General features: G+C 45.8%; 1 protein-coding gene across 1 annotated transcript in view; it reads right to left on the bottom strand.

The window, feature by feature from the left end:
• Positions 1-11,270, bottom strand: part of LOC311224570 (cadherin-2-like) — a gene marked incomplete at its 3' end in the record, with an annotated part of 162,386 nt that extends 151,116 nt beyond the window's left edge. The window contains exon 1 of the mRNA XM_084309605.1: positions 11,141-11,270. Coding sequence (XP_084165731.1) covers positions 11,141-11,188 — 48 coding nt within the window. The 5' untranslated portion in view covers positions 11,189-11,270. The remainder of the gene's footprint in view (positions 1-11,140) is intronic.
• Positions 11,271-24,618: the final 13,348 nt, after the last annotated feature.

Raw genomic sequence — 24,618 nt, 5'->3', positions numbered from 1 at the left:
AGACATTTAAGGGTCACTGACTCTCCCCCACTGTCTCCTCTGCTGTTGTGGTAGGAGGGAAAGGGGGAGGTGCCGGGGAGCATTCTGATCTGGTTTAATCCTGTTTATTTAAAAACCTGATTACAAGGGTGCCCCCAACCCCCACTTCCTACAACTCCTCGTCAAACAAACACAGTCGCTGAACCCATAGGCGTAGTTCTAGGGGGGGGGGGGGGGGGTTGAAGGGTACATTTGTCCCCCTCAATATTGAGAAGAGGTAAATTTGTCCCCCTCAAAAATCATAGCTATTATGAAAGACAACCCCCTCCCCAAAATATTGTCTTCTCTGCAGTAACTGTCGTGCACAATATGAGACGGGTCAGAGTAACCTAATCTTTAAAGATGTGATTTCTTGTGATTTTGACTATCAAGATTTGTTGTTGATATGTACATGATTCTAGAAAAAACAACCCACAACACTTGTGATATGTTTTGAATGTGCAGAAACAATACAGGAGAATAAATATCGTTCAGCGCTATGGATTTATTATAATTTTGTAACGAGATATAAATGTTTTTTTTTATTGACAAAGGAGGATTATGGGTCAGGTTAGTCGTGGGATCACAAGATTTTGGTTTTGATTGTATCCTTACATTTACATTTTGTCATTTAGCGGAACGCTTTTATCCAAAGTGAATTACAAGTTCTGTACGACAAGTCAGCAGGAAGGGTACAACTCTTTCAGCTGAGTAACAATGATCAAACAGTGCTGAAACGTGGGTGCTGCAGTATTGAGTGCATAGACATACAGTAAGACATATTAGTATAGTAGGAGGAGTGCATGGTAGTATAGGACAGTAAGTATGTTTTTTTTCCATTTCAGATATTGATTGAAGATGTGTGTTTTTTAGTCGACAGCGAGAGATTGTTGGGGATTCGGCTGTCCTAACTGTGGTGGGAAGTTCGGCTGTCCTAACTGTGGTGGGAAGTTCGGCTGTCCTAACTGTGGTGGGGAGTTCATTCCACCATTATGGAGCAAGTAGCATCCAGCAGTAGCCTGTAGGGGTGGACGGTATGGTCTAAAATTTATATCACGGTATAATTTGAAGCATAGACGGTAACGGTATATATCACGGTATCAGTGTTTCTGTTAGAATAATTTTTTTTGCCTGATAGGCAGGCTATAATATAAAGAATGACATCCTCAAGGCATGTAGATTTATAATATTTTAACTTAAAACTAGGCTACTTTTGCGTATAAAGTCATTATATTCCAAATAAAATAAGTCCCGAGTCGAGACTCCTGCTCCCATTGCAAACAGCGGGGCTGGATTTTGCTAGAAGCATATGTAGCTGCAGAGCCGCAGAGCAAATTGAATTGAATAAGAATTGAGACAAAGGTGCCACTCATCCTCAGCTTTAAGAATTGACAATTGTGTCAACAAATTGACACATGTGTCAACAAATTGACACATGTGTCAACAAATTGACACATGTGTCAACAAATTGACACACAAAATGCTTAGAGACGATGGGGGTCAGAACGGCGCAAGGGTGGGGGGGCGCTGTTTGACGGGCCTGTGACCAGACCTGAAAGAGCCACTGGCTCTGCGGCTCTGCAGCTGCATGCTATTCGCAAATCCACTGCTGCACGCCTTCCTCCCGGCTCCCGCTGCTGCCGTCGTTATCATAACACTACACACATATCGTAATGTTTACAGCAAACTGTAGTTGATCACCAGGTATGTTTTATTAACGTAGAATAATTCATATAAGAAAAACGATAGGGAAATATCTTACCTTTCTCCACTGGTTAAAAATGGCAGGAACTGAAATTGAAACTTGCTGTGCGCCGCGGTGATATGTGTTTATTATGAAATGACAATTGCGTGTTGACACGCCCACTGCGCGAAGCCTCCTAAATAACTTTTTCCAGTTTGCACATATCTATTATCTATGACTAATTCTATCTATTTTTAGGGGCAAATGCGATTGAAATAGTCGCGCTGTGGTTACATGACGTCATTGCTATTTTAGAGCTGCTCTACCGGTTAAACGGTATAGTCAAAATCCATACCGTAGAGCAAATTAATACCGTTTATACCGTATACCGTTTATACCGTCCACCCCTAGTAGCCTGGATGTTGACCACTTCACAGTCAAGACACACAGCACCGCAGTTAATCCTGTGTCGTTGATTTAAGGGCCTGATTACACAGACCTGGCGTCTCTTGGTTGACCTAACCTTTGACCCCTAGATGTGGGTTTGTTTAGCGTGTACTATACTGCCCTGCAGAAGCTAACATAGTACTGTAACTAAATTTTATTTTTAAATGTTGTTACATTTAAATTTTACTTCTCATTATCTCTTTTATCTTGTGACAACGTTTCAGAGTTAAATCTTGCTCTTTTTTTAGAGAAAAGGGTGTAAAGAATTGCAGTAACTATACACAATAACTGGATAGTCAAATAACTTAATTTGTCTCAGTTTCACTGTTTGTGTAGTTACTGTGGTTAGCTTCTGCAGGATAGTGTATTGTATGGCTATGTTCTATGTTGTACGCTGCTGCACATAATGCATCATATTACATTGGTGGACTGTTGCATGTTGTTGCGCTGCATTTTCTGTAGCCTACATGTGAAGGGGGATAGACAGGCCATCACTGATCTATCGTCATCGTCGTGCTGATTACAATCTTATACCAGTTTCTTTTTGTGTGTTTGTTTGTTTGTTTGTTTTATTCACTGTAATTTACCAGCCCTATACAAGCCTCTAGAACTCTCGTTCAGCCCCGGCGTGTTTGTCTCGCAAAGCGATGATCCGGTTTGATCCTCTTGTTTCCTTTGCCCTATTTTTTTCCCAAGCGATATGAAGAAACAAGCTCTGGGGCACGTAGACGCAGCGCTGAGTGAATCACTTAGTGAAGCAAGCAAGCAAGGAGATGAGAAGCAGGCAGGCCGGGTAACAACAGCAAGGAGATGAGGAGCAGGCCGGGTAACAACAGCAAGGAGATGAGGAGCAGGCCGGGTAACAACAGCAAGGAGATGAGGAGCAGGCCGGGTAACAACAGCATGGAGATGAGGAGCAGGCCGGGTAACAACAGCAAGGAGATGAGGAGCAGGCAGGCCGGGTAACAACAGCAAGGAGATGAGGAGCAGGCCGGGTAACAACAGCAAGGAGATGAGGAGCAGGCAGGCCGGGTAACAACAGCAAGGAGATGAGGAGCAGGCCGGGTAACAACAGCAAGGAGATGAGGAGCAGGCAAGACGGGTAACAACAGCATGGAGATGAGGAGCAGGCCGGGTAACAACAGCAAGGAGATGAGGAGCAGGCAGGCCGGGTAACAACAGCATGGAGATGAGGAGCAGGCAGGCCGGGTAACAACAGCATGGAGATGAGGAGCAGGCAGGCCGGGTAACAACAGCATGGAGATGAGGAGCAGGCAGGCCGGGTAACAACAGCATGGAGATGAGGAGCAGGCCGGGTAACAACAGCAAGGAGATGAGGAGCAGGCCGGGTAACAACAGCAAGGAGATGAGGAGCAGGCCGGGTAACAACAGCAAGGAGATGAGGAGCAGGCAAGACGGGTAACAACAGCAAGGAGATGAGGAGCAGGCCGGGTAACAACAGCAAGGAGATGAGGAGCAGGCAGGCCGGGTAACAACAGCAAGGAGATGAGAAGCAGGCCGGGTAACAACAGCATGGAGATGAGGAGCAGGCCGGGTAACAACAGCAAGGAGATGAGGAGCAGGCCGGGTAACAACAGCCACGGGCGGGAGGGTTCGGGAGGGTGCTGGGGTGACGGGTAGAGGGTGTAGGGGAAGGGGTGTAGGGTGGTGGGGTGAAGGGTAGAGGGTGTAGGGGAATGGGTGGTGGGGTGACGGGTAGAGGGTGTAGGGGGAGGGGTGTAGGGTGGTGGGGTGAAGGGTAGAGGGTGTAGGGGAATGGGTGTGGTGGGGTGGAGGGTGAAGGGTTAGAGGGGTGGAGGGTAGAGGGTGTAAGGGAAGGGGTGTGGTGGGGTGTAGGGAGAGGGGTGGAGAATCGAGAATCAAGAATCAAGAGGTTTATTTGTCACATACATACCAGGGCATACAGTGAAATGCGGGTGGTCTTGCCCGCATTGATTGTGCAAAATACAATAATAAAATAGAATAAAATAGGCATCTAAAAAATTAAATAGATAAGACACAAGATATGCATGGTAAAAAAAATACATACTAGGTTCCTGAGAAACTGGTTCTTATATACACTACTATGCAATATACAATTTACAATGTTAACTCTTAATTTATCTAAACTATACAGTACCTCCTTCTTTTAAAGTGTTTCTAAGATTCTATTTTTTAAAGTGACATTTTGTTTAAAGTGTTTTTTTTAGCGGTTGCCGCATGAGTGGTGTGTGTGTGTGTGTGTGTGTGTGTGTGTGTGTGTGTGTGTGTGTGTGTGTGTGTGTGTGTGTGTGTGTGTGTGTGTGTGTGTGTGTGTGTGCTCATGTGTATTTGTGAGTGGAGAGTTCAGTGTTCAGTGTTGATGGCCTGGGGGAAGAATCGGAGTCTCTCTGTTCTTGCAGCGTGTGACCATAGGCGCTTGCCTGACCGCAGCAGCTTAAACAGGCTGTTGTTGGGGTGGTGAGGGTCTTTCATAATTCTGCAGGCTCTGGATTTGCACCTCTTGTTATATAAGTCCTGCAGGGGTGGTAGTGCAATATAGGGGTGGACGGTATAAACGGTATACGGTATAAACGGTATGAATTTGCTCTACGGTATGGATTTTGACTATACCGTGTAACCGGTAGCGCAGCTCTAAAATAGCAATGACGTCATGTAACCACAGCGCGACTATTTCACTCGCATTTGCCCCTAAAAATAGATAGAATTAGTCATAGATAATAGATATGTGCGAACTGGAAAAAGTTATTTAGGAGGCTTCGCGCAGTGGGCGTGCCAGCCCCTACCGCACGCATGTAAACACGGGTCTAGTAGTCTAGTGGGACGGGACATGGGAGGACGGCGGCGTCTCCCTGAGCTAACGTTAGCTTAGCTACCGTTACAAAATGACCCACTCAACTATTCACTTTTAGTTTAATACATGATGAGGCATTGTCTAACCGAACGGTATCTAGTCGGCCAGCTACCGATAGCTCCTGACATCAACAAACGCTCCACAAAGTCTAGTAGAGACGTGTATGCTACCTGTTAGCTCACGTTAGCACAAGTTAGTTCACCGTTCAAAACGAAATGTCCCATTGAACTAAATAATTCACTGAGGCGTTGTATTAACGTTATATATCCGGCTAGCAGTAGCTACAGATAGCTTGATTGATTGATTGATTGATTGAAAACTTTATTAACAGATTGCAGAATGGGTACAATACAGTACAGCTCAATACACACAATTGTTAAGGGGATGCAGACCAGAGAAAGACTTTCGTCTTGTTTACATCAGGGTCCCCCATTTTCAATTCATCAGGACATATATGACATACATGACATACAGATAGTCAGTACTGCTACATCTATACATTTATGACATACCAGATTTGCAAATACAGTACTGTTTGTGATACAGAAGGAGTCAGGAAAAGGGAGTATATACATTTGACGTAGAAACTGTACATTGGAGGAGGTTGGGTGGGGGGGGGGGTTGGGTACACTGGGATATTGACAACCATACTGGGTAATCTACATTGGAGGTGGTTGGGGGGGCACACTGTATATACAAGCAAAACTGTACATTGAGGGGGGGGGGGGGGAGACACTGTACAAACAAACAAAATTGTACATTGGACTATTGACAAAACCATACTAGGTAAATGACTGTACATTGGAGGGGGTTGGGTTAGGATATTTACAGATATTTACAGATATTTACAGCTCCTGATATCAATGTCTTATAACACTGATTCGATGCGTATTCGAGCTGAGGGCTTGCTGAGCACAGTTAAGCAACGTTATACAAATAGGGTCCAGGTGCAGCGCCGGTAAATCCTGGCCGTAGCTCTGCTCGAGGCTACTCGAATATAGGTCCAGGTGCAGCTCCTGAGAATCCTGGCCGTAGCTGGAGGCTACTAGAGTACACACAGACAGTGGAGCTTGTTGCGTGGTGGCGATGTCTCGCAGATAATACAAGTACAAGTCTAATTATATAATATATATATTTTATAAAAAATAAAAAAATTATATAAAATAAAAAATAAAGTTTTATCAAAAACGATGATACCGTGATATATACCGTTACCGTCTATGCTTCAAATTATACCGTGATATAAATTTTAGACCATACCGTCCACCCCTAATCACCCCGTAGTACGCTCAGCTGAGCGCACCACTCTCTGGAGTGCCTTCCTGTGTGCCGTGCTGTTTCCAAACCAGGCAGTGATGTTTCCAGTCAGAATGCTCTCTCTACAGCCCCGGAGTAGAAGGAGTGGAGTATCTTCCCCGATACTCTGAACTTCCTTAGCTGTCTCAGGTGATAGAGGCGCTGTTTCACCTTTTTCACCATAGAATCTATGTGTGTAGACCATGTCAGGTCCTCTGTGATGTGGACTCCCAGGTAGGGGTGGACGGTATAAACGGTATACGGTATAAACGGTATGAATTTGCTCTACGGTATGGATTTTGACTATACCGTGTAACCGGTAGAGCAGCTCTAAAATAGCAATGACGTCATGTAACCACAGCGCGACTATTTCAATCGCATTTGCCCCTAAAAATAGATAGAATTAGTCATAGATAATAGATATGTGCAAACTGGAAAAAGTTATTTAGGAGGCTTCGCGCAGTGGGCGTGTCAACACGCAATTGTCATTTCATAATAAACACATATCACCGCACGCACAGCAAGTTTCAATTTCAGTTCCTGCCATTTTTAACCAGTGGAGAAAGGTACGAGATTTCCCTATCGTTTTTCTTATTCAACATTAATAAAACATACCTGGTGATCAACTACAGTTTGCTGTAAACATTATTATGATAACGATTTGCGAATAGCATGCAGCTGCAGAGCCGCAGAGCCAGGGGCGCTTTCAGGTCTGGTCACAGGCCCGCTCAACAGCGCCCCCCCACCCAACGGCTGAATTGCCAATGGCTGAATTGGAGTATTGCACATATGCTTCAAATTATACCGTGATATACATTTTAGACCATACCGTCCACCCCTACTCCCAGGTACTTGAAACTGCTCACCCTGTCCACGATAGCCCCGTTTATCCACAACGTGTCCCCTGGGCCTAACAAAATTAATAGTTGGTTTCAGGTTGGTTGTCAGTTTGGCCATGGGTAGGTAGGGAATTTATTTAATTTAATTTTTTTATTTTATTCTTCCCACGGCGACTATGGATAGGGAATTTCTTTATTTAATTAAAATGTTCACAACAACATGGATGCATGTACTCTGCCAGCATGTTTAATATCCATAATACTAAATGTTTGACTAAGATTTCTATGAAACTTTATTAGTAGTGGTTAACACTGTCGCCTCACAGCAAGAAGGTCCAGGGTTCGAATCCCGCTTGGGGACCAGGTTTCCATGATGCCAGTTACCCAGGTGGGGTATCTCCCAGGCCTTTCTGTGTGGAGTTTGCATGTTCTCCCCGTGCTCGCAAGGGTTTCCCCCCCGATAAGATAAACCCAATGGAAAAACATGCACAACAACAAGATCGCTAACGCTGTGGCGTCCTTGACGAAGACGGACAGGAGCACTTGGATTGGTCCCCTGGCGCGGCTCACGTGGCGCCTGTCTGCTCCCGGCTGCCCTTGGGGGGGAAGGACGACGGGATGGGTTAATCGCAGATACGCATTGTATGCATGGTTCGCATGTGTGCCAAATGGTGACCTCGGAGCAGGTCCTAAATTATTATTATTATTATTATTAAATTATTATTATAATTATTATTATTATAAATCGGATTTTTTTTTTTATAATTTTTTTTTAAAACTCATAAAATATATTGGGTCGCACCTAAATCGGCAGGGTCGGTCGGCAACCTGAAACCAACTATTAATTTTGTTAGGCCCTGCTGTATTCTCCTAAAATCCACGATCAGCTCTTTGGTTTTACCAATGTTCAGGAGTAGGCTGTTGTCCCGGCACCAGCGTGCCAGTACATCAACCTCCTCCCAATAGGCCTTCTCGTTGTTGTTAGAGATCAGCCCCACCACCACTGTGTCGTCCGCAAACTTCATTATGGAGTTGGAGCTAAACCTGGCCACACAGTCATGTGTGTACAGTGAGTACAGCAGGGGGCTCAGATACTCAGGGTGATTTTGCTGGATCCAGGCGCTCATGGTTAGGGATGGGTACCGAATTCTGTACTTTTAAAGGTACCTACCGAAACACGTCGGTACTACCGAGTATCGATTCACGTGAGATCCAACAGTGCCTACTTTCGGTTATGAGAAAGAAAGAAAAAAAGTCTGATGACGTCACGTTTTGTCCGCACGTTAATGTCAACGGCACAATACATGTTTTCAAACTCTCTTTGGGTGTTTGCAATTCGTGGGGAGTATACTTGTCTCTGATATCTTGGTACAGTGGGCAGGTTGTTGTGTCTCTGATATTGGTACAGTGGGCAGGTTGTTAGAAAGTGTAGCTCAGTTTTCCACCTCTGCTCTTGCTCTCTGCTACTATCTCCAAACTTCCACTCCTCGAAACTTTATTTTATTATGTGCTCGCGCTGCCGTGGTGGGTTTTCTTTTTAGCGGTCGGCTTACTCCTTCGATATAGTTTCACATATTTGTAACTTATTTAACGTTATTAATTAAGCTAACATTAGCTAATCGTCGGACATAACGTTAGCTCCGTAGGCTAAGAGTAGACAGAAGAATAGCGGATGTGACGTCGGTAAACAAGCCACATGCTGTTATGTAAGACCAAACACACCGCAGAGCAGGTCTACTCCAAAGCGGGGGTGGAGCGAAAATAACTGCTAGAATACTCAATCAGCAGCAGAGTAGTTCATTGCTGCTAGATTGTTTGTTTGTTTAATCAGTTGTAAAATACTTTCATTTATTTGTTATTTAAATATATAGATGTGTATTTGACAATTTTTTGATCAGCAGAATAGTTCATTGCTGCTAGAGTGGTTTGTTTACCCTTGTTTTATACTTGTTATTTTGTAAAATACAATACCTTTATTTATTTTGTATTTAAATATATAGATGTGTACCTTTTTTAGTTCATTTGTTATTTTTTTTTTTAAATAAACATAACATTTATTTAAAGATAATATGTGTGACTGTGTATATATATATATATATATATATATATATATATATATATATATATATATATATATATATATGTTGTTCTAAATAAATAATAACTATTTGTATAGCACCTTTCATACAGGGGATTGCAGTTCAACATGCTTTACATCAGTAAGATGTAAATAATAATAAAGTAAATAAGACATTATTTATTTATTAAATATTAAGTTTTGAATTATTTGTTTACAACTGAGGTAGGTAGATACAATTTTTAGAGACTAAAGTCCCGAAAAAAGTACCGTTGGGTACCGGTATCGATTCACAGGTACCGGTATCGGTTCAAATGTGAACGGTACCCATCCCTACTCATGGCGGAGCTCAGACCCAGATCGATCAGCTTGTCAACCAGTCTGGTGGGGACTATGGTGTTGAAAGCTGAACTATAGTCAATGAACAGCAATCTCACATAGCCCCCCTTCTGACTGTCAAGGTGAGATAGTGGGTAGAGGGTGGAGGGTCGAGGGTGTAAGGGAAGGGGTGGAGGGGGGTGGGGTGTAGGGTGTAAGGGAAGGGGTGGAGGGTGGTGGGGTTTAGGGAGAGGGGTGGAGGGTGGAGGGGAAGGGATGGAGGGTGGTGGGGTTTAGGGAGAGGGGTGGAGGGTGTAAGGGAAGGGGTGGAGGGTGGTGGGGTGTAGGGAGAGGGGTGGAGGGTAGAGGGTGTAAGGGGAAGAGGTGGGGGTGGTGGGGTTTAGGGAGAGGGGTGGAGGGGAAGGGGTGGAGGGTGGCGGTCGGGTGGAGGCCACTGACTGGAGGGTGACGGGTGGAGGGCTGTCGGGGCGGGAGGCTTCCAGGCGAAGTCGGTGAGTATTTGGGTTATGAACCCCCGCAACTCCGAATGTTAGCATCGTGACATCATCGGACTGACATTAAACCTTAAGCAGCGGAGATCTGGCCAACGTCCTGGTTTTCTCAGAGTAGTGTGTCAAACTAGCCGCCGGGCGATGCGCACACGTACGCACGCACACACACGCACACGTTCCACTAATTCAGCTTTGTCGCCAATTTAGGAGCCAAAAAAAATTAACGCTGGCTCTGGGCGCTATAGCCTACTGACCGAGAGACCCAAGCTGGTGGGTCAGCTCATCTCTAAGTACCTATATGCCCTACACACACACACACACACACACACACACACACACACACACACTATAGAGCCTATACGGTATAATATAGGACACAATGAGGAAGAATGAGGTTATGGTGTCACTGTAGCCAACAGACAAACTGAGCGTGTGTATGTGAGAGAGAGAGAGAGAGAGAGAGAGAGAGAGAGAGAGAGAGAGAGAGAGAGAGAGAGAGAGAGAGAGAGTGTGTGTGTGTGTGACCAGTCCTAGCGGAAACGAGCGATTGTCCTGCGGCGACTGTCACGTCCATGGCTGTGGAACCCCCCCCCCCCCCCCCCAAATAACTGTCCGTCTTTCATTTCAATGATCAATTATATGGCGTGAAGCCAAAAGATCGATTCACACATAAAGGCTGCAGCCGCGTCTAGAATAACCTAGTGTTTGAACACATGGAGTGTTTGAACACTTGCTTATTCGTGTGGTTTCTACTATTTGTAGACGGTAGAGAGCAATTCCCGACCCGGTCCTGAATCAGTTCCACACTCTCGAGCGGTAGCCCTAATAATAATCAGAGAAGGCACCGCATCGAGAGAGGGAGATCATTATGATCTCTCCAATGTACAAATGAGGCTTGACCAAATAAAATAACAGTCGGCATGGAAAAACACAACAATTCAGCCTCTTCTTGACGATTATAAGCAGCGCGGTGGGATCAATATAGTTCTCACCATCACAACCAGAGAATAGCCTGCCCTATATGTGCCCCCCCCCCCCCACCACCCCCGTCCCAACCACCACACAACACCGAGCCCCTGAGAGGATTTTTTTTACCTGCAAAGCTGCCAGAAGCATCATCAGCAAAATCCAAGTACGATGCATGTTTCGTCTTTGCAGCCTAAACAGCCGATACAACCATTCCCTTCGAATCTGTCACGAATAAATTCCGTGTCGCGGCCGGGGAGGAGGTCCGGTGTCCGTTAATTCACGGGAGGCATGTATCAAAGCGGGGCTGCCTCCTTCTCTCGTCTCTCCGCGCCCGCTCTGTGAGGAGCTGCTGTGCAGCCGGGTGGAGGAGGAGGAGGAGCGGTCCGTCTGGTACTGAGGCTGACTGACGGACTACCAGTCCCTCCCTAGGCAGCAGTGTCTCCCCCTAGCGGACACCATGGGTCGGTACGCTGAAAGCGAATGAATGAATGAATGAATGAATGAATGAATGAATGAATGAATGATGAATGAATGAATGAATGAATGAATGAATGAATGAATGAATGAATGAATGAATGAATGAATAAATGATGAATGAATGAATGAATGAATGAATGAATGAATGAATAAATGATGAATGAATAAATGATGAATGAAAACTTTATTTAACAGATTGCAGAATGGGTACAATACAGTACGGCTCAATACACACAATTGCTAAGGGGTTGCAGACCAGAGAAAGACGTTTGTCTTGTTTACATCAGGGTCCCCCATTTTCAATTCATAGTGACATTCATGACATACACAACATATATGACATCATGCCATTTATGGCATAGGGACATACATGACATACAGGTATATAGTACTGTTACATTTGTGAGTTTGTGACGTATACAATATGCAAATATACAGTACTGTTACCCATAGATCCTGAGTATATACATATGATGGGGAGGAGACTGTACATTAGGAGGGGGTGGGTGGGTGGGAGAGAAGTATACATACGGTGGGGAGAGAATATATACATGCGGTGGGGAGGAGACTGATTACGGAGGGGTGGGGTGGGGGGGTTTGGACATTTACAGTGGCCAGTTTTGAATTGCAGCCTCCCGTAGGTGCTCTTTAAGAGCGGTTTTGGATGTGGGTAGGGATTCACATTCCTTTACAGCTTTGGGTAGAGCGTTCCACATTGATGTGGCATAATTGCGAAATGTGTTTAGTCCCTTGTTTGAGGCGAATCTGGGTTTAACATGATTTGTTGAGCTTCCTCTGGTGTTGTGGTCGTGGTATTCTCTGACCTTTGTAGTGCGGTGGCTTAGCAAAAAAATTTGGACGCGCCGGACAAAAGCACCAAATCTTTTCCACGTGTTCCTCATCACCATAGCTTTCATTTTGGGGTAGGGCCCCTCACAAACCTCACTAACATACCCCAGAACTATAAACAGTACAAATACATTTGTTTTGTTTTGTTTAGTTATATTGAGTTTAACGTTTCAACAGCAGGTTTTTTGCGTACGTCTCTGTCCCGCCGGTCAGAGCTGCACACAGACCAATGGGGTTTAAATGAATTGACCTTTGAACCCCCTGCCGCTGACCTTTCAAACATGTGGCCAATGGCTTTATAGTAGGTTGTAGTCACTGGTCATTTCCAAAATGGAGACAAATGAGCGTGCTTAATAAATTCAATAAATCAAGTTAAAAAGGAGTTATGAATATTTTCACTCAGGCCAATCACCATTACGTTACGTTTTGTGACAATCAATCAACATATGGAATCAACTATTTGGGGTAAATTTGGTGGTAATCTGGACGTTGTGGACAGCGACTCCTACAGGTCGGTTGGGGACGCCTGCACAGCAGAGACAGGAAAAGGCGGGGGTAGTGTGAGCCCCCACATGTTACACCTCGCCAATGAGAGTCCGCGCTGGCAGGTGAAAAGATGTGACAAGCTGCCTCCTCGTGTACCGGAGGGGACACGTGATGCAAGGCTTCTATCCTCCCTACAACCGGCCAGTGGGGGTCATACGCGAGCAACGTTTAAGACAGGGGACGGAAGAATTGGCACAATGGAATTGGGATGGGAGGAAAATAGAAAAAGAGGAGAAAAAGTGGATACATTTTTTTTTATAATAATAATATATTTGATTTGTAATGCGCTTTATAATTGTGGAGCAAATCTCAAAGCGCTACATTTTAAAAAAACATAAAAACTAGCAAGAGTAAAAGAAGAAAGAATAAAAAATAGGCAAGACTAAAGCTAGCAAGGAGTCAAAAGAACACTAAAACTAGTAGCAGAGTAAGAGAAACATAGAATAAATAAAACTGCTAAAAGAAACTGGTAAAATTACATAAAATGTGTGGAGCAAAACATTTGGTAAAAATCAATCGAGTTTTGATGCCCTTCTTAATAAAAGCATCCACAGTCTGTGGTGCTCTGAGGTGGTCAGGGAGAGCATTCCACAGACTGGGAGCGGAAGAGCAAAAAGCCTGATCTTCCATAGTGCAGAGTTTGGTCCTTGGGCGCTGGAGGAGGTTTGCCGGAGCAGAGAATTCGTGAGGAGGAGTGAGGAGTGATGAGTTATTTGAGGTATAGGGGAGGGGGGGCGGGGGGTTCTGTGGAGGCATTGGTGAGTGAGCAGGGAGACTTTGAACTCAATCCTGAGTGAGACAGGGAGCCAGTGAAGGGACTTGAGGTGTGATGTGGTGGTATTTCCACACTCCCAGTAGCTCTAAAAAGTGTCCACGATTTGATGAACTCTGACTCTCATCATGCCCTCGTAGAGCAAGCCCTTGTTTGCCAAGATAAAGCAACATACTATAGTAATAGTATAGTATAGTAACATACTAATAACATAGTACTAAATACCTATATGTCCCTATGCCATAAATGTCATGTATGTTGTGTATGTCATAAATGTCTATATGAATTGAAAATGGGGGACCCTGATGGAAACAAGACAAACGTCTTTCTCAGGTCTGCATCCCCTTAACAATTGTATGTATTGAGCCGTACTGTATTGTACCCATTCTGCAATCTGTTAAATAAAGTTTTCATTCATTCATTCATACAATAGCCTCAGGTGATCCGGTGTTATGCCCAGGGGCAGCCCGGGCAGGGCCCGCTGTGGCTGCAGCGGTAGCTGGTGCTGCTGCTGGCAGCTTCTGAATATTTTTTTTTTATATTTTGCCTTGGAAAAAGACTGTATATCCTTTTTGCTTTTTGAAATTTGACTCAAAATAGCGCGCTGGTGTTTTCTACAAAGTGATTGGCGGGCGGAAATTCGGAATGCAGATAATCTTTTTGCGGCAGGGTCAGGATGTGATTGGCTACATTATTTAACCTGAGCCTACCCATAATCACCAGATTGTCACCAGGGGGCTGCAGCGACAACACACACACAATATACTAGCCTATATAATGCTGCACACATATATTACATATAATTAAAAAAATTCCCAGCATAACATTTGGGTAGGCTTAGCCTACCGTAGCCTTCATTACCCGCCACCTATGGAAGCTACTGGGGACCCTTTACAGCACAGAAGCTACTGAGGACTATACAGCACAGAAGCTACTGAGGACCTTATATACAGCACAGAAGCTACTGAGGACCTTATATACAGTACAGAAGCTACTGAGGACTATACAGCACAGAAGCTACTGAGGACCTTATATACAGCACAGAAGCTACTGAGGACCTTATATACAGTACAGAAGCTACTGAGGACTATACAGCACAGAAGCTACTGAGGACCTTATATACAGCACAGAAGCTACTGAGGACCATATACAGTACAGAAGCTACTGAGGACCTTATATACAGTACAGAAACTACTGAGGACCTTATATACAGTACAGAAGCTACTGAGGACCTTATATACAGCACAGAAGCTACTGAGGACTATATACAGTACAGAAGCTACTGAGGACTATACAGCACAGAAGCTACTGAGGACCTTATATACAGTACAGAATGACCTTATATACAGCACAGAAGCTACTGAGGACCGTATATACAGTACAGAAGCTACTGAGGACCGTATATACAGTACAGAAGCTACTGAGGACCATATATACAGTACAGAAGCTACTGAGGACCTTAAATACAGTACATAAACTACTGAGGACCATACAGTGCATGAAAAGCAAATGAATAAAGGGATTATGATTATACAGGAGATTTTGTAGAGACAGTACTGAATTCTGCCACCCATTCCGGACACATGCTATTTGAAATATGATTATAGAATATAGAATATCAGGCCTGTAGTGGCCGCTTGTCGCTCCCCAATGAATAGACAAGCGTCCACGATGCACCCGCAATTAATTATCTACTCAGTCCCAAAGTTTGTGATGTAAATATGGAATGTCCCAAGTTGCTGCTGTTTACAGGGTTTATTGTTGTCCAAAGGTGAATGATGGTGAATGAAGGGTTAAATCAGAACAGTTGTCAATTGCTCCATTGTCAGTTCCAAACGGTGAGACAGGTACGAAAATGTATCCTCATCACAGGTGCATGGGATTACGGTAATTAGCTAGGCTATTTATAGAAGAGGGGCTATATGGAGGCGGTGATCCCTCTAGTGTTCAAACATAAATAAGACACTATTTTCTAAACAAAATAATAATAATATTAATAACCAAAACACTCATATGGCCTTTACACCGGCCCCTAATTGTGTCTACACAATTATAAAACAAATAACATGGCCAGGTGAGTGTTCATTATAGCTGGCCATTCTACATACTGGCGCCTAATTGTGCTTTAAACTAAACAGTTACAAAATATATATATATCGGAGAAGCTACCGACATAATCAATTTCAAATCATAATTCCAAACACAAATAAGCTTGACTGGGTCCTGGTTTTCGCTTGTTGTCCCTGTTCATGGGAAGAACAAATTAGTTAGCGAGTCAAGTAACAGTCAAGGTATTTCCATAATATTCAAAGTACTTCAAGCACTAGGCTGTTGGTCAGGCTTTGGTCCAACAACTGGTTCCATTATTATGGGTACTGTACTGTTCTAAAATATAAACATGCAAGATCTACATACATGAGCCAAAGAAATAATGCCTCTCTTTTTTTTCTTCTTTTTTTTAAACAACAGAGCCATATAGCTCTGATAGGCATATAGCCAATGTCTATTCGATGGTCAACAGAGCCCTATAGCTCTATAGGCATATAGCCAATGTCTACTGGTTGTGACTCTCCATCAGGGTCATCAGGACTGTCTGCGGTAAGTCGGTCGGGAAGTCTCAGCCATTCTTTCCCAGGTTTCCTTACGCCGTCGTCTTTTGTAGTTTCTCCTCTTGGAAACTGGCACATTCGAAAGTGTTCGGCCATTACCGGCCCCGGTAACACCATGGAATTCCATGGGCTTCACTTGATAAGCTTCTTCAGGTAGTTGCTTTTCCATTGGCTCGTCATCTCCTCCAACACTCTAGTCCTCAGCAGGTCCTTGCAGAGTAGAGCTACGTTTTGGGAGATGCACCTCTATGCTGCCGTCTTTCTCCTCTTCAGGACGGTGCCGCTTGGTCAGCCTTTTTGGACTGGCTGCGACTGCTGTTGTCCTGCTTCTGAGAGCTCTCGTTTTAAACACTGGTGGTTCAGTAGTGGTTTTGTTGTGTGCATCTTCCTTATGTGCATCTTCCTCTTCCTCTGCTTCATTCTCTGAGGAGCTGCAGTCGTGCACATCATCTGGTTTCCCAGTACCCTCTTCATCTGTGGAGTCATCCGATGCCTCTCTCTCATCATAATTTTCATCCTCGTCTTCATCGGGTGTACATGTAGCAGGGCTAATGGTTGGTTTTGCTGATGCTGTTTCAGGTTCTTCTTGCATTTCATTTGCAGCACTCTCTTCCACAGCTGCCACACTGTATTTCTCCTTTACAATGTCTGACACAGTGATTTCCTCTCTCACTGCTTCTTCCTCTTTGTTTTCGTCATCCGCGTCCTCTTCTTCATCAACGTTGTCCTCCTCCTCATCGTCTGGTTCATTCTGAGGAACTGTCTGGGAAGGACCCAGCAGGTCACCTTCAACCCACACCCTGGAGGGAACATAAAGTGGGATTGAATAGTCATCGTCGTCCCCATCTTCATCAACGTCCTCCTCCTCCTCATCATCATCTTCGATGTCCTCTTGATGCACAGTCAGAATGGAGGGGACATAAAATGCGATCAAATCGTCGTCCTCTTCTTCATCTTCCTCCTCATGGCTATGTTTCATCAACCACTCCCTGGAGGGAACATAAAAGGGAATCGAATCGTCATCCTCTTCTTCATTATTGTCCTCTTCCTTATTATCCTCACCATCGTCGTTCCCTTCATTCTGAGGAACTCTCTGGGAAGGATCCAGCAGGTGGCTCTTCATCATCCACTCGCTGGAGGGGACATAAATGGGGATCGACTCGTCCTCCTCATCATCATCTTCCTCCTCAATCAGGCCATGTATAAATTACTTCATTATGGCCAAGTCGCACATCTATGGATCTATGTTGATCCTTGTATTCAACAGGTAGAGCTGAACCGATGTGCGACTGATCACAATTATAGATTAAAGGGGATATGTCTTGCTATTCCTTTCACTATTTGGGCAACTTTACACAATTCCTGTGAGTCTATAGAACGCATCTGTAACGTTTTTTTCAAAAAAAATGCATTGTTTTTTATTTCTAAACAAGTACTCAAAAGCAGCATTTTTCCACTTCAAGATTTCAAGCAGTTTTTGGCTGGGCTTCGCCCATAAGCGCTTTGAATGACAGTCACCCACACAGCATGATACATGTATACGAGAGAGAGCGAGAGAGAGAACGAGCGAGAGAGAGAGAGTGAGAGAGAGACAGTGGCGTCGCGTGGGTAAAATAACTGGGGATGCCAATTTTTTTTATAAAAGATTTGTTATTTTTATTTTTATTTATATATATATATATATATATATATATATATATATATTTATAAATATATATATTTAAGCCAACTAATATTGTGACAAAATAAAAATACACACTAAATAAAAATACACATTTCAAGTGTAAACATACAGCTATACTATTCCATGGGCTAGATTTAATAATATTCGAGCTGAGTAAAGCTCTTCCCACACCTCCAGGGCGGCAAATGTGGAGAGGCTAGAGTACTTAGTTTGCTGACGGACCCGTTTTAAGGTGTGGGAAGGGCTTTAGTCAGCTCGAATCTTATTGGCTAGTATTGGTTTTGGACTCCACATACATGAATCACATGGTGGAAGCTGGAGAAAAACACCCCTCCCCTCTGCCTCCTCTCCTCTGCTGCAGTGAGCACAGTGACTGCCTCAGTGAGTGCACTGTGTATCAGTGTGTTAGAGAGAGTGAAAAGGAGAGGAGGGAGAAAAAAATATATATATATAACACAGAGATGAAAAATAATGATTTTTTTAATTATTATTGTAAACTATATAATTTTTTTCTTTTTTTCCCTTCATATTTCATATTTCATATTAATTCATATTTTAATAATGGGGAAGCCTGGCTTCCGTTGGCTTCCAGGAGGATTCGCCACTGGAGAGAAAGAGGATACATCGCTCCGTGCATGAGTGTGCGCTGTGTGAGCGGCTCCTCGAGATTGTGTGTAAAATGCAGGTTGAGAGAGAGAGAGAGAGAGAGAGAGAGAGAGAGAGAGAGAGAGAGAGAGAGAGAGAGAGAGAGAGAGAGAGAGAAAGAGAGAGGATAGATCGCTCCATGCGCGTGTGTGCGCTGTGTGAGCGGCTCCTCGAGATTGTGTGTAAAATGCAGGTTGAGAGCGAGAGGGAGAGAGAGAAAGGGAGAGTCAGGGACAGGGAGACCGCTTCTGCATTATTCCCACTGCTCCGTTGTTGAGCGAATTGTTGATTCTCTCGCACTTCAACCCGTTTGAGGAAGTAATTCCACTCGCTCTGTTGTTGAGCGAATTGTTGATTGTGGGTGGTGACTACAACCAGTGCCTTATTCACATCAGCAAAACAGTCAAATCAGAACGGCTTAGTTGAGTGAGGAAGGATCTCGTGAACTCGAGACTAGACTGATGAGCCAAAATGATATAATAATGATATAACCCCATTGATATAAACCCCCATTGCTAGGAAACAAAGCTAAACACTGGAAAATGCCATTTATAAGACACAGGACTCTAGTGCAGTGTGTATTATGACTCTTAACACTATCAGTGCCGACCTTGTTTACCTTTTTACCCCGTTGAATGCCATCATCCACTTCAATGTTAGCGTTAAAAACGCCTAATCTATGTTATATTTCGTACTTGCATCGCGTCCCGCTCTTAAGCCATACCGAGATATACCTCATCTCATGTACCTATTGTACTCCATCAACGAATAAAACCAAAATACACCCCTCACCTGCCAGGCCCCACCCCTAGTGGCGTGCTACTTAGTACTGGGCATGGCCACCACTCACTCTTCCTCTATTTTCGTTTCCATCATAGCGGATGCAAGACGCCCTATGCAACTAGTTGATTTGAAAAGTTTAGATAATATTGAATACTTACGGAGATTTGCTTACCCCTGGAATCTTCGGGGTATGTTCCAACGACACGTCGGGTCTATTCTGATGTTCCCTCGTCTTGTGGCAGCAGATCGAGGAACAGCGTGCGAGGTTGGCTATCGAGCCGGCTCGCACACAGGTGAGCCCTGTGTCTAGAGCCATATGAAATCCGTTTTATTATTTTCCAAATTCCATTTTATTTTTTCCCAAATTCCGTTTTTTCCGTTTTAATATTTCAGAATTCTGTATTTTGCTTTTTATGCTCATTTTACCATCAGAAATAGTGTAATAAGTGGGAATGAATAAATGTCCACAATTAATAAGATATAACAGTCCATTTAATGTTTTTAAGTGCTGCAACTCAGAAATACAGTTCAATTTTACACAATATTTTTCAATTAATATTGTGACAAAATAAAAATACACATTTCAAGTGTAAACAATAGATACAGCTAGCTACTACTGACATTATCACAATGACAATGTTAGCCTATCTATTATATTGTGATGAAATATAGTAATGCATCATTTAGGCACCTTTAGTTTAGTATATTTCATTTATAAAGGACAGTGTATAATGACAATCGTTTGCATTAAACAAATGAATGGGTGCACTAGAATTAGCAAGAAGCTATCATTTCCATCTATAGTCCTATGTACTGTAACGTTTCATAGCTATTTAAGTTTATTTAGATTATAAAGGCAGTGTATAATGACAATCGTCTGCATTAAACAAATGGATGGGTGCACCAGATTTAGCAAGAAGCTATCATGTCCTAACGTTATAGCTATTTAATCACAATAGTGTCGCAAGTGTTTTTGCGGGTCCAGTCCAGGGAACGTTGACAGAATTAGCAAAACACCTTATCACCGGAGGCATAAAAGTCATTAGGATACTGCTCTGCTCTGAATTGAGGGCTTATTGCAGAATTTCTTAGCTTCTTGACGATGTTAACACTGAAGCAGCCAGACGCTTGGAGACTGCCGTGTTGTGTGTAACACGCTATAGCGTCCCCGCCTCCCCGGTCGTGTGTGCACCACAACGTTCCACCCAAAAACGGAATTTCAGTCCAGATTAGGCCAAATTCTGCAATATTCCACGTTTTGCAGTTGATTCCATTTTTATTGCTTAATTCCGCGATTCCGTCCGCGATTCCGTGAACGCGGATTTCATATGGCTCTACCTGTGTCATGCAGGCATTGATGCTAGTGTTAGTAATGCTGGTTTGTTGTTACACAACCATGTTGTGTGTCGGCGCCAGGGGCGGGATGGTTTGGTGAACGTTCAACTGAAGTGGACGGGTTCCAAGCGATCCTGGAGCGTGCTGCTAAACACTAATGCTAACGCTAAATGCTAATGCTAAATGCTAACACTACTGCTGAAATGATGGGCACTGTTCTAATGTTCCCCGCCGTGGGATGTTGCCGCTTTTCCCTCTTAAACCGGTTCATTGATGAAAGTCAGTCGGTAGCTAGTGTGGGGGGGTTTGCTGAGTCCTATTTTTCCCTTTTACGGGTAAATGGGTTGACAACAGGGTGCAGGGCGGGTGTGCCGTGGCTAGGTAGCCTAGCCAGGTAGCATCGATCCTGTGCCTCGGCGGGGCTGGACAGTGTCCCACCCGGAAGCCGATGCTTGCGAGCGAGTCGGCCTAGCGGGTGGCAGTAGAGCTATACTGCTGCAGGATGGAATTTAGCGGCGGCCAGTGTTGTGGCTCAGCTGACTGTTTTCTGTCCACATTAGCGTCGAACGCTATGCTATAGTGGGGCTACTGTTTTTGTTCTGTCTCTCTGCTACGGGAATGTCTGTCTATGCTACAATCTTCCCTCCTCTCAACCATTCATGCTGACGGTCAATCGGTGTCTACTGGGGGAGTAGTGCGGGGGGGGGCTTTGTTTACCTTCATGGGTAAATGGGCTGAGGTCTAGGGCTGGTGTGCTGTTGTGAATATTATGAATGAATGCGGGACTGGTTCTCTCTGGTCCGCCTCCCCTTAACGTTGTGTACATGGGCTTGCCCATTCTACAGTATGTTCGTGGTGTTAGTTAATTTATTCATTAACCCCTTCATGGTGCACACCACAGTGGAGGTTGCTGTTTAGAACCACCATGCTCCATGTTAGCATCAGTCCTTTGCTTTTGACATGTTGAAACAGTGCCCCGCCCGGCCGACGCCATGAGGTGGGTCGGCCCGGCGAGTGGCTGATGGGCTGCTAAAGCCTGTACCGCCACGGTATGGAATTGGCAGCGATTAGAACTGTGTTCGAATTGCTGTTTTTTCTATCAACAAATGGTGTCTGGTGGCGGGGCCTTGAGGGCCAGCCGACGTCGACACATCGCGCGAGGTTGTTGACGTTATTAGCTTTGACCCAGCCGCAAGCTATAACCGCTTAGGGCTCCCCTCTCCGCAGAGGATTTTGGTCTTCCGCTGGAGCGCGGGCGGTATTGTCCTAGGCCCCACACCGCCTCACACCGCGCAGCCAGAAGAAGAGAGAGCACGGCCTCGTCAGCGGCGATGACGAGGCCCTCAACAGGCGGCCATGTTTTCCCTATTATACAGGTATCCTGGGCGTTGAATCGACAGGTGTCCACAAGGCAGGGGGGCTCGAAACCTTTTGAGGCACACAGTGCAGGCTTCCCCGGCCTCGCCTTCGCCAGGCCAGGTATCATGTTGCTGCCTCCCACTCTCGCGAGATCGGCAGTGGTCTGAAAAGAAGAGGTGCGCGTGATTTAGGTGGTAGTAATATCACTGGAGGGCTACGGTGTGTAGGAACCCATGGGGTCCTCACGCCTTGCATGTCCGGCTGCAGAACAACTCCTCAGCATGTTCTGGAGGGGTGTTCAGTAGGGGGGCTTTTGTCACCTAGATTGATGTCAGCTTCCCCCGTATCAAACCGGCCCTTTCTGTTGGGGTCCCCCCTTGGGTGCGATTGCCTCGTGGGTAGTGTCAGGTTCCGACCCGACTCCACGGAACGCTCTGCTCGCACGGGTCCAGGGTTGGCTACGCACAGCGGGTGGGACCGGGCCGCCTATCTACAGTTCCTTGCGGACCTGTGCCACATGGCGGCGGGTGCGTTGGGAGTGTCATCACATATGGCTACGGCAGTACCATATGTCGAGGTGGATGGAGAGAACGCTGAGGCGGGGACTTGTATTTACACAACCCCACCCGTTTTCGGGTTTGGTACAGACCCTATTGTCAGGGTCACCAGCAGTGACAGCTCTGGTTGACGAGATCTGATCTCTGTGGACGAAGCAAGCCATCGTCGTGGCGTTTTCCTCCCGGTGTTCTCTGGTGCCTGAGAAATCGGGAGGGGGGGGGGGTGTCAGACCCATGTTGGACCATGGGAAGGTTCAGTATTTTTTGGATCGTCTCCTACCTGTTGAACACTGTCAGGTGGGGGTCTGGTTCTCCTCCATAGACCTGTAGGATGCGTGTTCGCATTCCCGATCTTCCGTCCTAGGGCTTACCTACGCTTCCTTACAGGGTTAGCGTATGGGTACCAGGGGCTGCCGTTCGGCTTTTCTCTGGCTCCCCGCATCTTCACCAAGTGCGTGGAGGCCGCACGGGGGCCTCTGCGTCGTCAGGGGTTACGAAGTGTATTCTGCCCTGCCGACGTTCTGGTCCTTGGCGGTCAAGGTGGATCGTCAGGTCTCATGCCAGGCAGGGTTCCTACCAGCCTGGGGTTGCTGTAGACTGGAAGTGGAGTACTCCTCTTCCCAGTCAATGGGTGGAGTGCTATGGGCATCCCTCTCAGAGCGTGTTGCGACACGCTCGATACGACGTCAGTGTCGTATATCGACAGACAGGGAGGAGTACGCTCCCCCCGTCTGCACCGGGCGGCGGGCGGCTGGCTATGGGCGTCCTCCATCTGCGCGGCCTGAGGGCTCCCCACATCCCCGGCAGGGTGAATATGGGTACAGGTGTAATGTCGCGGGGCGGTCCTCATCCTGACGGGTGGGGATTACGTCCGGACATAGCCAGGCAGGTCTGGGACCGATGCCGTGCCGCCTGGGATTCTTTCCCCATACATCTGTTAGGTCAGTTGTTGGGGCGGGTACGTTGAGGAGCGCAGGTCCTTGATCCTGATTGCGCCGGACCGGGGCGCAGCTGTGTGGTTCCCGGTCCTGATCCAGCTACTGGTAGCTCCGCCATGGCCTATTCCTTGGTCGGCGAAGGCCCTCACTCAAGCACACGGGTCGTTGTTCAGCACCCGGTGTTGTGCCAACGTCTGATGGTTTGGCTGGTGAGAGGGTAAGTCTGGAGAGGATGGACCCTTCTGTGGTTGATACCATCCGGAATGCGCATGCTCCCTCCACTGTCGCGCTTACGCGGGAAGATGGCGTATGTTCCAAGAGTGGTGTAAGGCGGGGGGCAGGGACCAGTGTCCTGCCCCCTGGATACTGTCCTTGTTTACCTCCAGTCTCTCCTTGATAGACTGTCGGCTTCGACGGTGAGGGTATATGCAGCAGCTATATCCTCTTATCATGAGGGATTTGAGGGTGATGTTTTGTTCAGCCACCCTCTTGTGAAGCGTTTCCTGCTTGGCGCCCGACGCGTTAAGCCGGTAAAACGCTCTTTGGCTCCGAGTTGGGATCTTCAATTGGTCCTCGGTCGGTTGTCCTTGGCCCCGTTTGAGCCTCTTCAGCAAGCGCCGTTGGAACAGCTGTCGTTCAAGACCGCGTTCTTGCTGGCCGTCACCTCCGCTAAACGCGTGGGTGTGCTTTGTGCTCTCTCGGTACGACCAGAGTGCCTGTCTTTCGTTCCGATTGCGGTGCCACTCTGCGGCCTAATCCTGCCTTCATGCCTACAAATATCCGGAGTTCCTTCCGCTCCAGGGATATTGTGGTTCAGGCGTTTCATCCACCTCCTCACGCTAGTGAGTTGGAGGCGGGCCTTCACCTGTCATGTCCGGTCCGGGCTTTAGGGATTTACCTCAGCTGTACTCAGGGCCTCAGGGCTACCGATCAGTTTTTGTCTGTTACGGTGGTTCTCGTGCTGGTAAGGCACTATCGAAACAGCGCCTGTCCCATTGGTTGTGCGAGGGCATTGCCCTTTGCTACACGTTGGCCGGGCTGGCTCCCCCT

This window comes from Notolepis coatsorum, assembly GCF_963971535.1.
Source record: "Notolepis coatsorum genome assembly, chromosome: 3".
Lineage (NCBI taxonomy): Eukaryota > Metazoa > Chordata > Actinopteri > Aulopiformes > Paralepididae > Notolepis > Notolepis coatsorum.
This window is presented reverse-complemented; position numbering and strand designations above follow the sequence as displayed.